Source organism: Mytilus edulis, chromosome 8 (genome assembly GCF_963676685.1).
Source record: "Mytilus edulis chromosome 8, xbMytEdul2.2, whole genome shotgun sequence".
NCBI classification, from domain to species: Eukaryota; Metazoa; Mollusca; class Bivalvia; order Mytilida; family Mytilidae; genus Mytilus; species Mytilus edulis.
In genome coordinates, this window is record NC_092351.1 from 79,959,867 (window position 1) to 79,975,061 (window position 15,195).

Genomic DNA, 15,195 nt, shown 5'->3' on the forward strand with positions numbered 1-15,195 from the left:
GAGGAAATTATATGGCCACCGAGAATCATCCAACTAACATAATATGTTTAGTTTATTTCTGATCATTTAACTTGTTTTGTTATCATCCCCTTTTAAATGTGTGTATTCAAAGATTTTGAAATACTTAAATGTATTCAATATTCTGAAAAAAAATGATCGAATAAGGTTTTTTCATTGATACTACATATATATATATATATATATATATATATAGTTATTGTTTTATTCAACAACAAAAAATATATGAAATGATATTATTTGACGATTTCAATAACAAAATTTAACATAACAAACATGTAGGACACGAATTTCTCATAAAAAATGAAAATAGTCAATATAGTTAACAAAATCATATTAAGATCACAGGTACTTGTGGACAGGATACCCTTTGGGTGCCCCTGAGTGGGAATATTCCGAATGACCCCCCATGCAGTTTAATTTTGATTTATTTTTTTATTAAACGTTTATTTAAATTGTTTTCACTGGGAATATATGTCGAAGTTACTGACAACTTCGACATATTTTCCCAGTGAAAACAATTTAAATAAACGTTTAATAAAAAATAAATCAAAATTAAACTATATGGGGGGTCATTCGGGATATTCCCACTCAGGGGCACCCAAAGGGTATCCTGTCCACAAGTACCTGTGATTATGATGAGACAGAAATTTATTGTATACCCTCGTTTTCAAACATTGCGTTTCCTATTTCTGCAAAATGATCAGTAAGTTTATCCTCGTTTTCGAACATTGCGCGTCCTGATTCTGCACAATAATTCTTAAGAATTGTTCCGCTGGAATTAGCTTACTCATGATATCACATTTCTCTTTATAAATGCAGTATTGGTGCCTGAAAAACTTTCGAGCATTGCTTCGAGCCAGATATTATACCGGGTTTCAGCCTTACTCATCAATCCTTTAAGTAAAGGGAGTTCGGAAGACATCATAAATTTACATTCTGCTGAATTAATTGTAAAATCTGTATTCCAGCTTGAAGCTTTTATAAGGACAGATGCAGAACTTGGAAATTTCTTTAACGAACTCTCGTGACAAAATTTCGTAACTATCACATGAACTTTTTTGAAATATCTAACTTCTGAATAGAAATCCTGGCCTTGATCTTTGATTTGTTCTATCATTTTATCGCGAAAGTGTATGTATAATTTGAAATCAGCATAATTATATTTGAATAAATTCTGCTTTGTATCCTCACTGAGAACTATTGGATGTTGTTTCTTATTCTTATTGATATTCAGAGGAACATACAGAATGTCCTTAATTCCCCAGCACAAAATTCTTCTCATTAATATAAGCGATTCATCAAACAGTTCTGTGACCATGACTAACGCGAACTCCTTATCCAAGTCGGTGATGCGTTTATTGATTGCTTCTTCATTATGAAAGTCCTTCTTTGGAAGTCCAAAATCTGAAAACATTCCGTTGTGAATGTGCAAAATGGAACCAAACGCATCAGGTGATTTTAAGAACCTCGAAAGTAGCTCTTCCGCTTTTTTTATGTTACCAAAACGTTTTTTAATACGACTCAGTAAACCGTAGTAATATGCAGCGGAAGGAAACTGTGTAAATGGATCACGAACAATTCCTATGTTAATTGAATACGGTCCTAGAAGTTCTGAAAACGCTTCCTTGTTATATACAGCATGATTACATAAAATATTATATGTCTCATTGCTTGGAATTTTATTTATTCTTTTTTTCTGAACTGTTACACCATAACCTAAATAGTTAAAGGCACCTTGTTTTACGGATCTTGGAAGAACTATATTTAGTCTATGCGAATCTCCATATCGGAGGAAAATATTCATAACAGTCGTGCTACTGGCTTTATGCACTTTTAAAAACGCCACGTGGTTTATTGGATTATAACACTTCGGTACTTTTATCGATTGTGACACTTTTATATTTGAACTTTTATTAACATGTCTTACAGTTGATAATTTTTCAGTAGACACATCTATTTGTTTGGTTGTTGTAATCTGTGTTGTTGTAGTCTCTATATCCACAGACCGAAATTTTATTTGGTTTTTGGATGTTTTTATATTTAAAGCTTCTGGATAACCTAGACTAGAATAACGATGAGTATTTTTTTCAACGGAAACATTATAAAATGCAGCTTCATAAAATATCACAGTTGAGTGTTTTCCTATAAATGGCAAGCTTATAAAAATCACACAGACTACCAGGAGAGTAAGCAAGAAAAATCTGAAATATATAAATATATAATAAAAAAATTATGAATAAACAAAATAACAATTTAATAAAGATTGGTGTCGCGAAAAGAATTGTTTGAGATCACCAAAATGATATAGCATGTGATGAGGCTCTTTGATACTTCAAATCGACATCTTCCTTACTTTAATGCTTTGAAGGAACCACAAGCGACCGGGAAAATATCCATATCTCTTTTTTCGTGATTTACGTCATAGTAGAAAGAAGAATTTACATGAACATTTGTATATCTTTATATATATTTACTATAATAAATAGTTATACATGTTATTTGACAATACTTGTAAGATAAATGAAGGTTTTCATGCAACCCGGCACACAATCTTTAAAAAATATATATATTATTTTCGTAGCAAAATATAACCTACCTTGATATGCATTTGCTCATTGAAAACTGTAATTTTGGCATATTAGCACAATATCTTTTAGGGATACACTGTAAATAAAACAGATTAAGAAATTCGTACTTTATATAATAGATTTACTAGAAATAGCTACACTTTTATCGATAAGGGCGTTGTTGATTTCACTTTGAAATTAAAACGTTCGATTAATTGAGATACATGTTTACGTTGTATGTTGTCTCCTTTCAACGACGAGAGAAAGGGAAAGTCCCAAAACAAACATGTATTTGCAACATATGTGTTTGTACATCTGTTCAACTTATTCAATTAGTGGCAAGATTTTTTTTAAATGCAATAATTATTGTAAACAAACATTTGCATGATGGCGATATTTTATATTTGGTAAAGGTATAGCCTACTCGTTTACTACGATCATAGATATCTGTTCCGTGTAACACTTATCAATTCAAAGTTTTAAAAAGTTTTGAAACTTTATATTTTTGGAATTTTGATCAAAGCTTTAAAATATCAAAATTTCAAATTGTGTAAACGTTTTGAAATTTTGAAATGTTAACCAAATTGTTAAAATATTAAAATTCTAAATATCGTTTTTAAATTTGATAGTTTAGGAATTTGATCAAACTTTTAAAATACCAAACCTAACGTGCAATTTTGATTATTTCACTTTTTGAAAGTTTAATCTTTTAACTGTTTGATTAAAATATCAAAAATAGTAAAGGGGCGAAAAGAGGGGTACCTGTAAACATGGGTCTGAAAACAGTCATTTTTAAATAAATAGCACGAAATATATCAAATCATTTTTAATTACAAAAAAAAAATTTGCAAAGAAGAAGCCTTTTTTTTTTATATAAAACATATTAGACTTAAAAGGACAGAGGCTCCTTATTTGGGACATGCGCACAAATGCGACGGGGTTAAACATGTTTCGTGAGATCACAACCCTCCTCTATACCTCTAGCCAATAAAGAATAAAAAACACACAGTAATACGAACAGTAAAACGCACTTTAAAAGGAAATGCAAGTCCTATGTCAGAATAGGAGACAAACGAAACTAATCAAAATGACAATGTCCTAAATTAACAAAGGACTACTATACATAAATCTAGCAGTTACTGCCATACGTCAGCTCCAGACCTCAATTCATGAAACTAATTGAAAGGTTATGTCTTCATTATGCACACTCTCTCCCTGTTGTATTTATTGCTAATTTGTTTCGGAACATTCATGAAATATGCGTCACTGGCAAATAAATTCGATAATTTAAAATAGGTTGGTTACGTACAAATTACGAAGAAACGTAGGATTCAACTCCCTCGGACAAAGTAGCCCTTATAGATGGATTTTGATATGTTTTAACTTCACTTTGGCCAAACACCTCTTCAATTTGTTTTCGTTTCTTATTTTTCTTGACTTTTCAGTTTTCAGCGTTCCGTAGTTGAATTCTTTACTTAAAATTCAGCGTTTTACATTGTACTGGTTTTCCGAGAGCAATAGTGTATTGCCAAATATGGAAAAATCCATCATGCAGCTGTCACTGTGGCTTCTCTTTACACGCCCCATTCTGACTGGATGTACCTGTGTTCTTTTAGTTTGCTAAAAGTCGATTGTCGTACGATAACCTAAAAATGTTCAAATAACAAAATGCAAATACGGAACAATAATATCCCTTAATACAAAAAAATCACTTTCCTTTTATTTACTATTGAAAAACAGTGGTTGATCTAGGACCCATAATGGAGCTACATGTACGTATATGATAACGTCCAGTCTAAACGTTGTCTAGAAGGGAGCAACCATTGAACTTTAAAAGTAGGGTGTTGTTGTTTTGTCGAAGCGCTAACAATTTTATTAAGTATATTGCTGATATAAACTTTAATTTGAAAAGAATTTTCAATTTTCAAAATGCCGACACCTACAAATAGATAGATGGGCGTTTAATGTAGTACAGCGGCAACTATTACATACATATGAATGCTGAAAATAATGTTTATGGTATACGTTTATATATGATATGAATGGTTTCAACTTTTACAAAACCAGAGCTATAAGTTTGATATAAACGTTTAATTTATTTGTCCTTTTTAATTTTATTTGACTTTATACGCCTTTTTAACTTGATTTGAATCGAGCGTCACTGATAAGTCTTTTGTAGACGAAACGCGCGTGTGGCGCAGAAACTGGCAATATTTATATCCCGGTATCCATTAATGGTGAGTTTATGTAGATACCTTGTAACAGTATCCAGGCTCCAATCTACTAATATTTGGTCTTAGAACTCTTAATTTCAGCGTAAATAAGATATAAATATATCAAAAAACCTCCCACATTGTAACCTAGCACAACCTTAATTGGGACACCATGCATTCAGTATTCCTACCGTACCAAAAAAAAAATATTAACTAAAATCATTGATACAAGGCAATTTAATTATGATCGTCATACAACCGATAAAAATGAAAACATAACGTTAAAAGTTACGACCAGAGCGCTTTTCTGAATCGACCTTCTTAGGGAACGCTCGAAGCTGAATATGTAGGGCCAACAACTTACAAAGAACAGATTAAATTATATATTCTTTAGCCAACATGATTGTAAGTAGTCGTAGAGCAAAACAGAACAAAATGAAATCAAAAGAGATAATACACCTCTATTGCTTAGAGTTCAGTAGAAAATATATATACATGCTCAACCTAAACATACTATTTGACCTACTGCGAGTTTTTCAGTTTTTACTATTACTTCTGTTTCTTCTTAAATATGGGTGCTAGAAAAAACAGCAAGTAAAATGGCCAATATCAGATCCGTACGTCTTGTTTTGAAATGAATTCTCTTCTTTGGAGAAATATTTATTTTATTATCAATTTTTTCACCGCTTACAACTGTCGGTCTGTGGTTTTATTTCATACATTAACTTTAAAGTATCAATATTGTTTCGTTTCGTTCCGCTTTTATTTCGTTTAGCTTTTTACAGGTACCCCTCTTTTTGCCCCTTTTCTGTTTTTGATATTTTAATCAAATATTTAAAAAATCAAACTTTCAAAAAGTGAAATAATCAAAATTGCACGTAAGGTTTAATATTTTAGAAGTTTGATCAAAATCCTAAACTATCAAATTTAAAAACAATATTTAGAATTTTAATATATTAATAATTTGGTTAAAATTTCAAAATTTCAAAACTTTTACACATTTTGAAATTTTAATATTTTAAAACTTTGATCAAAATTCCAAAAATCTAAAATTTCAAAACTTTTTAAAACTTTGAATTGATAAGTGTTACACGGACCATATCTCGTGTGATATCTTTAAATACATGTATGTACAAAGAACTGAACAAGATTGCAATTTGATGTCAAATATATAAAATAACAAATGATTTGAAATAAGTAATAGCCATTAGTTTCCGAATGTAAAGGACCATGGGTAATATCATTGTTGCTAACAAACTGCATGGCTTGTTGACAGTAGATTTACACCTCGTCATTTTCCTATGTAACAACGGAAACTAAAAATTGTATCCGGACTAATATGCAAAAAAGGAATACTATCAACCAGTTCTCAATTGATTTCAAATTTTAAAACGTCCTTTTGATGCATGCAAGCGTTTCTTAACGGGTTATAATATATTTTAAAAAATGAGCAAAACAACAGTTTGCAAACTAAAAAATAATTTTTGATTTTTCAAATCGTAAAAAACTATCTAATTTTGCATTTGGAGAATATTTGTTTTTCGTTCATTTTTGGTACATAAATTAGGCCGTTAGTTTTCTCGTTTGATTTTTTATTTCGTCATTTCGGGGCCTTTTATAACTGACTATGCGGTATGGGCTTTCAGTTCATTGTTGAAGACCGTACGATGACCTAATGTTAATGTCTGTGTCAATGTGTCTCTTGTGGAGAGTTATTTCATTGGCAATCATACCACATCTTCTTTTTATATATTATATGTGTTTATTACCATGTTTAATTCAAACCATTTGTATTATTTTTTTTCCATCAGAACTGGTATTAACTGAACAAGGAAACGAATCTGTATTATTATGATCCACGATGGATATATCAATGTACTAAGTTGACATGTACATTGTACATGTACGGGTGGGATGATCAGGTAAATTTACAGGGGAAAATTGGAATTGAAAGCATCAATCTATAATATTTACTTAAAACTATCAAAGAAGAAAAAGAGGCCTCCCGCATTCGCCTGTGGCTTCATTTGTAGAAGAATATATTATATTATAGTGAACTTAAAGGCACACAATGATGATAAAAGACTATACACGTGTGGATAAAATACTAAACATGTGTGGATAAAAGACCACATGTGTGGATAAAAGTCTACATGTGTGGATAAAAGACTATACATGTGTGGATAAAAGATTATACATGTGTGGATAAAAGATTATACATGTATGGATAAAAGACGAGGTTTCTGAATACATGACAAAAAGTTAAAAATAAAACCCATGCATGAGAAGTGACCATTACTGTCTACATATTCAATTTGTTTGGTCTATTGTTGAGAATTTCATCATTGACATTCATACCACATCTTCTTTTCTATATTATTAGACATAAGTTATAGATAATAAAATAAAATCCGGTTTTAGTTCTCCATTTGTCGTTGCTAATAACACTAACCGTGCATTGATTCACAAGATATGTTACAGATACATGTAGGTGTCATGTTTAATGACATGATAGATGAATGTTACATTGTTCTCGTTTTCATTATGCTGATTTTTAAATTGAATTAGGAATAATTTATGGACATGTGTTTAAAAGCATTTGAAATAAAGATTTATATGCATGAAACGTTTTCATTCATTTTGCTGTATATTTGGTAACTACAATACAATGAAAACAGCAAACCAACAATCATTTTAGTTCACGTGGTTGTCGTTTGTTGATGTGTTATATATTTGTTTCACGTTACGTACATATTGTGTACATGAATAAGTTAGTTGTCCCTTTTGAATTGTTTTACAAATGTCATTTCGGAGCCGCATATACATTTAGCTGAATAAGGTGTATGGACTTTGCTCATTGTTGAAGACCGTACGGTGACATATAGTTGTTAATTTCTTTGTGATTTGGTCTCTTGTGGAGAGTTATAGAATTGGCAATTATACCAGATCTTCTTTCTTATATATATTTTCTTCGCTCATACATGTAGCACATAATCAAACCGTATATTGTACAGATAAATCCTAAACCTTTTTTTCTGGTGTCCTAGATTAATTGTTCGTCGGTATGTTAGCCTCTTCATGGGGTTTTTGATTATGTGAATACTTGTTTGTTTTTATAATGATAATTGGAGTACCAGACCAAATATTTAATGATCATTATTTAATTATTTGATGCATAGGATCTAGGACTGTATTTTTGATTATTTGATTATCTTGTTTAAAAAAATAATTCATAATTATTTGATTATATTGGCAAAATATTTGTGATTATGTGATTACTTGAACACCCCATGAGTGGCCTCGTATTCATACATGTATACGTCATTCACATCATATATCAACATAAGAAAGATCTGTCCTCGACGTCCACCTCCAGGGAAAGTATGTCACCTTTAACAATACAATTGTGTTACAAATGTTATTTGACAAGTTTATATTTAACCTGATTAATTATAATTGTCTTGTACATAATTATACAGATAAACAAATAAAAAAAACAGGGCCTTGTTTATGTGATAAAGAATTTTAACTTGTTTATTGTGATAAGTAATGCAGGAAACAATCTGTATTTGTTTGTTTTTTACTGTTACATGGTTAATTCCCCTCTCCCCTCTTACTAAAGCACTTGTTGTCATTGCCAATGAAGCACCAATTCCTCCCCCTCTTACAAAAAGCACGTGTTGTCATTGCCTATGGAGCACAATTTCCAACATGAAACATATCTAAGCAGATCCGTGAACGGCCTTCAAAAATGTACAAAATCCATACAGCTATTATAGTTCGCTACAAAAGGTATGCACGTGGCAATATGTGAACTAATGTATACGAAAGAGAAAAAAAGACGTACGACACAACAATAAACAAAAAAAACACAGTATTTGTTTTTATAATACGATTTAATCCATTCCAAAATAACAGTATGACATTTTTTTTTTCTAGTTTTAAAATTAATAATTCAAATTTATAATCTGAGGAAAAATTTATATTGAATTTCAAATGTTTAAAATCATGAAACATCGAAATTATTGTGCATACTAATTCAAGGTTCTCAAATATTGTAAACATTGCATTATAAACTGGTGTTTGCTCACCATTTCCCTTTTTTATCATGACGTAAGTTCTTCTGTTTGAATTTGCCGCGTGTACCGCAAGTAAAATTGCTCGGTTGCAACGACAAAAAAAATACCAAAACAATATAAAAATACAATAACTGAATTAGTGTTAGCTAACCTTTCCCCTTTTGTTTATTTAAGTTCTCCTGTTTGAATTTGCCGCATGAACCGCAAGAAAAGTTGCAACTACCATAAAATAAGGATCAATTATCAAAACTATATGAAAATACAAAAACTTATCTGCAGATTCAGGGAAGACAACCAGTAAAGCTCCACGATTAAATATTAAAAGTAAATACCTCATGATTAAAAACTGTCATTCTCAATAATTTTGAATTTTCTGATATCCACTTTTATGAAATAACATACATAATTGCCCATATATCCATGCAGGCTTTCCTTTTAACATTTGCCTATATAACACAACTTACAATAATCCTAAAAACATACCAGCGCCGCCTATACATACTGTATTGTCATTTAGTTAATCAACGATTTATCACTGTCTTCGTACTATTATGGATGGTTGACTTAGACCCATAAAGACATTAAATCTGACATCTTATACCTTTTATTGTTTTTACATGACACTAACGTTAGATTCGTTTTGCTAACCTTTATTAAGTTACATGTCTATTTCCGTCTTTTGATTATGTTTAATATAGATATATGCTATCTGTACAACTGAGAAGTTGTGTAAAACTAATGTTCATCTTATACTTATGAACATGAGAGAGAAAAAAAGAAATAAAAGTTAAAAAAATTATTTATGACGCACATTTAATGTGAAGTCATCAGTATATTATTGCACTTTAGACACTTTTATGAAAACTTGTCAAATCACCAATACTATAAAAGTCTCATGGGACATTTATTTTAGCCATACTTTCCAAGGTTGAAGCCGTTGTTAACAGTGTAAAGTAACATCTTTTCTCAATCTCTGTTTTACAGAATGACCATTTAAGTTCATAAGTGGGTATGATGGGTTTTTTTATGGTCAAGCAGATGACAAACTAAATATTTTGAATTCAGATTTTCCCCATATCTTATAGTGTTTACTATTAAAGAAGAAAAAAAGGAAGTTGATAGCGCCGATTTTAAAAAAAAAAATTACCCCCCCCCCCCCCCCCCCCATTTTTGAAGTTAAATGGTTGCTTCATTTAAGTCTTTTGTTTTGTATCTATTCATGCACCGACCATTCCGCATATGTAAGCGTAAAAAAGATGCATATTGTTTCTCCTTAATTAATTAATTGTTTCATTCTTTATTATCAGTTTCGAAAGGAAAGTTTCACTAAAAGCTTGATACGGAGGGGGAGAAAAAATCAAAATAAGGTTCTATAAAAAAATCATTTGCATCAGATAAAATTTATGTTGACGTCTTATTATGTTTGTTATTCTGGAGCCGTGACATCACCCAAGTATGCCATGCATATTCATGCGCTATGCTGCTTCTCGCATGCTGATCTACACTGCTTCCTACAGGAAAAGTTCTATATAAATCACTAGTCTAGTTCATTCCATTATCTAATATAAATGAAACATAATTTGCACCAACATAAAGCCATATTTGACACCATGCACAATGAACCCTTTCCTGTACACTTTAAACGCCCCCTAACCTCTCTCTATATAGAGATATGGATATATAGCTTCTTAGGATCAATAAAGTCAATGCTAATGAGGGTTGTGTAGCCGGGTAAAATGGTGTTCCGAATATATGAAATCAAGATGGAATATTTTGCTCCTTAAATTTTTATTTCAGCAATCCAGCAAGACCGAGGAACAAACTTCTAATTAAATGTAATGTCACATAATAACAATAACAAAATATGTATAAGCACAACCAATTAAAGGATTATGCAGATTAACAGTAATTTGTTCCTAAATAGAAATAACAATTATAGATTAAAAGAGTGAATATTGCCCTACTCTGTTTGTAAATTATTGTCTAAACTGTCACAGGGAATAGATAATTAACTGAATAGACTAAATGCAATTGAGTACTTCGTTCAAGAAGATGACACTTTAATCCGTGTAATACACTAAGGGAGAAAAGATTTAAACTTATAGGGTTTGTGTGTGAGTGTGAAGGGGAGGGAGGGGGGGGGGGGGGGCTTGTGTCGGAGTCAGAAAATATTATTCGCGCAAACCGGGAACATTTTATTTTACATTTTTTGTAGTTTTTCGACGCTAACAGTCATTTTTTTCTCAAAAAATTAACATTATAAGGCATTGGGAAAAGCTAGATTCAGAATGCTTGTTTTGTAATCTGTTTGACCATTATATTTTTTCCATTAAAATTAGGATCTTAATATTTTTATTATTATTTTTTTTTTTTTTTTTGGGGGGGGGGGACTTTTTTAAGTTCAATCGTTCTCTTATGTATCAATTCGGATCCTTTATGGATCATTAGACGGAATTTTGCAAATCAAAGTGTTTGTCCCTATCTGACAAACTTTATTTTAACAGTGGCACTTAAGAACTTTTTAGACCTGCATATGGACTTTATAAACATTAAACGGTTTTTTTTTAAGTGTCAGTCTTTGTGACCAGTAGGTAATTTAGAAGAAATAATGGAATGTGCCCGAAAAAAATCATTGATCTAACCATCCTATTTTGAATGTATACTTTTATCCAAAGTTAGAATTGGAAGGTCTTTCCTTTCTGCTTGTTTGTTAATTCGAGAAATCTCTAGATAATTTAAAGTTTTGGTTAGAATGATATTAAATTACAGAGTATAAGCTCCACCTTCATTCCAATTTTTAGTGTATTTCAACCAGATTGTATCTTTAATTTCAAGAAAGTGAAACGAAGAAGAAAGTCTGTTTATGTGGTTCACAAATCACTGTGTTTCTCGTTTTCATATATATATTACCGTTGCTTTTCCCGTTTGAATGGTTTTACACTACTAAATTGTGGGTCCCATTATAGCTTGCTATTCGGTTTGAGCCTAGGCTCCGTGTTAAAGACCGTACCTTGACCTATAATGGTTTACTGAAATGAATTGAGACTTGGATGGAATTTTGACTCATTGACACTCATACCACATCTTCCTATATCTATATATAGTTATACAATATGAATTAATGTCAACACGAGTGGGTTTTTGTATGTCATAACATTGAGAATGGAAATGGGGAATGTGTCAAAGAGACAACAACCCGACCATAGAAATAAACAACAGCAGAAGGTCACTAACAGGTCTTCAATGCAGCGAGAAAGCAGATGATATATAAAAATGCATATTATGAATCCCGATTTCCTTCAAACCTTATAGTGTTCAATTTTGAAAAAAAAAAATTGAATTGATTGAATGTGTTGAAAAACTAAATAAAAAACATCCCCCCTTTTAAAGGAAATCGTTATTCCTGAACACAGCTTACCTGATATAATCCATATATATCACAGATTCGCATTTCGATCCTCATGGCTCTCTGCTTAATGTAAAATGTTCAGTAAGATACTCGTTTAGAAAAGAAAAAAACTACAAAACTCCGTCAAAACCATATTGTAAAACATTCAACTCCTGAATTTACACGAAATGTATGCCACTGGACGTTAAGCAAACTGTTTTCAATCAAATTAGTACACAGTACGAAGTGTTATAGATTCAGTATTGTTAAAACTTGGTCATCAATAACTTTTCAGTAAAACCGGAAATACATGAAATATGATATAGCATAAGAAGACAGAGCTGGGAAATTGTACATTTACTTAATTGTCCCTAGATATATTTGTTTCTTCTTTCAAATTTGTTAATTCAGTTTTATTACCAAAACAAACACGTTTGCCATTGGTTCTACGCGGCTTATGCTCGAATCGCAGGCTAACCTGGCTCTCTAGGGGGAGACAATCATTACGCTGATTACAGGACACTAATTAACAAATTACTAGACGAAATATTAAAACCGATTTAAAACATAGAAGAAAGAAGATTAACAAATATGATTTAATTTTTTAATAAAAGTGCATAATTCTGATACATGTATATTTGAAAAATAATATAGGTAGTGTTTTGATACAGTCTAAATTTATGCTTAATGTATTAAGGATCAAAACTTCATAATAGTCTTATACATATAAAAAAGAGTTTAGCTTGATACAGGTGGTCTCTTTAGCAGATTCGATTGAAAAGTCATACATGTTGAAGTATTTTACAAAAAACGAACTCGACTTCTAGTACTTTCTGTTCCATTATTAAAATTTGCCAATTAGGAGTACTAAGATCGTTCAATCTAATTTCCATTAAATCTCCGCACTCCAAACGCAGGACATCAGTTTGCTCCTCTATATTTGGCTCTGTTTCAACGACACTAACTACACTTGTGCTACTTCCGGTGTTATATGTGTATTCAGTGTCAAAGTTATAAACCATTGGGTGTTCTTTCCAATACTTGGCTAGACGGTGTTCCAAAATCTTTACAATCTTTACAGCTTATGTTACGAGTGAAAAAGGTTTAACCTTCTGTTACTCAAGAGTCATATACCCCTGTTGTTATCTTGTAGGCTAAAGCTTCTATCATGTTGCCTCTTAGCAGTCTAAATTTTAAAGTAGGTATTTGCAAAATTTTTATTTTTTTTTCGTATGACTGATTTTTGAGGTTGGATACATTTTTGTTGCTCTACATTAGACTTTCAATTGTCTAGATATCTTTCTTTTTGTGTGGGCTCCATACATTACTAGCATATTTCAGATGAGGACGGGCTAATACCTTAAATAGTAGACAGAAACTTTTATAATCTAGATTATCTAAAGTTCTTATATAATTTAAATTATAAAAAAAGAAGATGTGACATGACTGTCAATGAGACAACTCTCCACAAGAGACCAAATGACACATACATTAACAACTATAGGTCACCGTACGGCCTCCAACAATGAGCAAAGCCCATACCGCATAGTCAGCTTTTAAAAGCCCCGAAATGACAAAGTAAAGCAATTCAAAGAAAAAACTAACGACCTAATTTATATACCAAAAATTAACCAAAATCAAATATATAACACAACGACAACTTCTGAATTACATATACAGGCTCCGGACTTGGGACAGGCACATTCATACAGAATGTGCCGAGGTTAAACATGTTAGCGGGATTCCAACCATTCCTTAACCTTGGACAGTTGTGTAACAGTACCACCTTAGAACGAACTATAAAAATCAGTTGAAAAAGGCATGATGGATACAAATACAAATACTACACAGAGTGGACGTGGCCAAGTACTTGTATATCTCAATAAATCTATATAGTTTTATGTCAACGTTTTATAATCTAGATTATTATAAGTTCTTCTAATAATTTAAACTACTTGGTTTGTTGATTTGTGTCTGTATATGTTTAACGAATTTCAGTTTGGATCTATAGTTACTCCTTCATCTTTCTCTGATTGATCTGTTTCAAGTGTGATTTCGATTTATCGTATGTCGACATTTTATAATTGGTCTCTTGTCCATAATTGGTAGTGATTTGCATTGAATTTGTCAGGATGGAATTATAATAGCAATCTTTCACTCCATTTGAAGCATGTGAAGATACTATTTAATATGTGTCATTTTGCATTATGGTGTTGTCAATTACTCTGTTTATTATAGCTTTATCTATCAGACTCTGCACAAGACGGAAAGTCGTTAATAAAGATAGCAAACAGGAATGGTCCAAAAACTTATCCTTGTGGTAAACTACTACATGTAGTAACATCATGCCATTTTGATTTGTACTCTTTGTTGGTGGTCAGTCGGGAAGTTCTTGATCCAATGTGTAAGGTCATGCCTAATGATCTATGTTTGTTAATAAGTCGTCTATGTGGGACTTTGTCAAATGCCTTCATACATGTAACAACAGTATAAACTGCGTTAATTGATCCACTATTGTCTATAATAATAGTCCAGTGATATAGGACTTTAAGTAATTGTAATGAGGCTTTTCTGTAAATCGTTGGTCCGAAACGAAAGACCAATCAGTTTTTAACTTAGAGTGAGGCCTCGGTAACTTCAAAATAGGATGGTACGGTAGGTGAGGTATTTTTTTGTTTGCAGCCGAATCAAACGCAAAAATCTGCATCTTCGTTTCAGTTGTGCCTCCGCTAGCCTCAAATCCCAAATTCTTTCCTGATACACTGCACACAGGATTAATAATTTAACATCTTATAGATGTAAATAGTACGGTGACCTGTAGTTGTTAATTTCTGTGTCATTTGTTCTCTTGTGGGGAATTGTCTCATTGGCAATCATACCACATCTTCTTTTTTTTTTATATCAACCATTCTAACAGATCGAAGCTT

The 15,195-nt window shown here is 31.6% G+C and overlaps 1 protein-coding gene across 2 annotated transcripts; it reads right to left on the reverse strand.

Moving 5' to 3' along the window:
• Positions 1 to 623: 623 nt before the first annotated feature.
• Positions 624 to 9,386, reverse strand: LOC139487131 (galactosylceramide sulfotransferase-like). Of its 2 annotated transcripts, none has more exons than XM_071272117.1 (3): positions 9,345 to 9,386; positions 2,618 to 2,685; positions 624 to 2,222 (listed from the first exon to the last, which is right to left on the reverse strand). In XM_071272117.1, the coding sequence occupies exons 1-3, from the start codon at positions 9,378 to 9,380 to the stop codon at positions 809 to 811; spliced, it is 1,518 nt and encodes a 505-aa protein (XP_071128218.1). In that variant the 5' UTR covers positions 9,381 to 9,386; the 3' UTR covers positions 624 to 808. The 2 variants fall into 2 exon arrangements, with proteins under 2 accessions (XP_071128218.1, XP_071128219.1); XM_071272118.1 differs by lacking the exon at positions 9,345 to 9,386 and adding an exon at positions 9,213 to 9,335 and having other exon boundaries at positions 625 to 2,222.
• Positions 9,387 to 15,195: the final 5,809 nt, after the last annotated feature.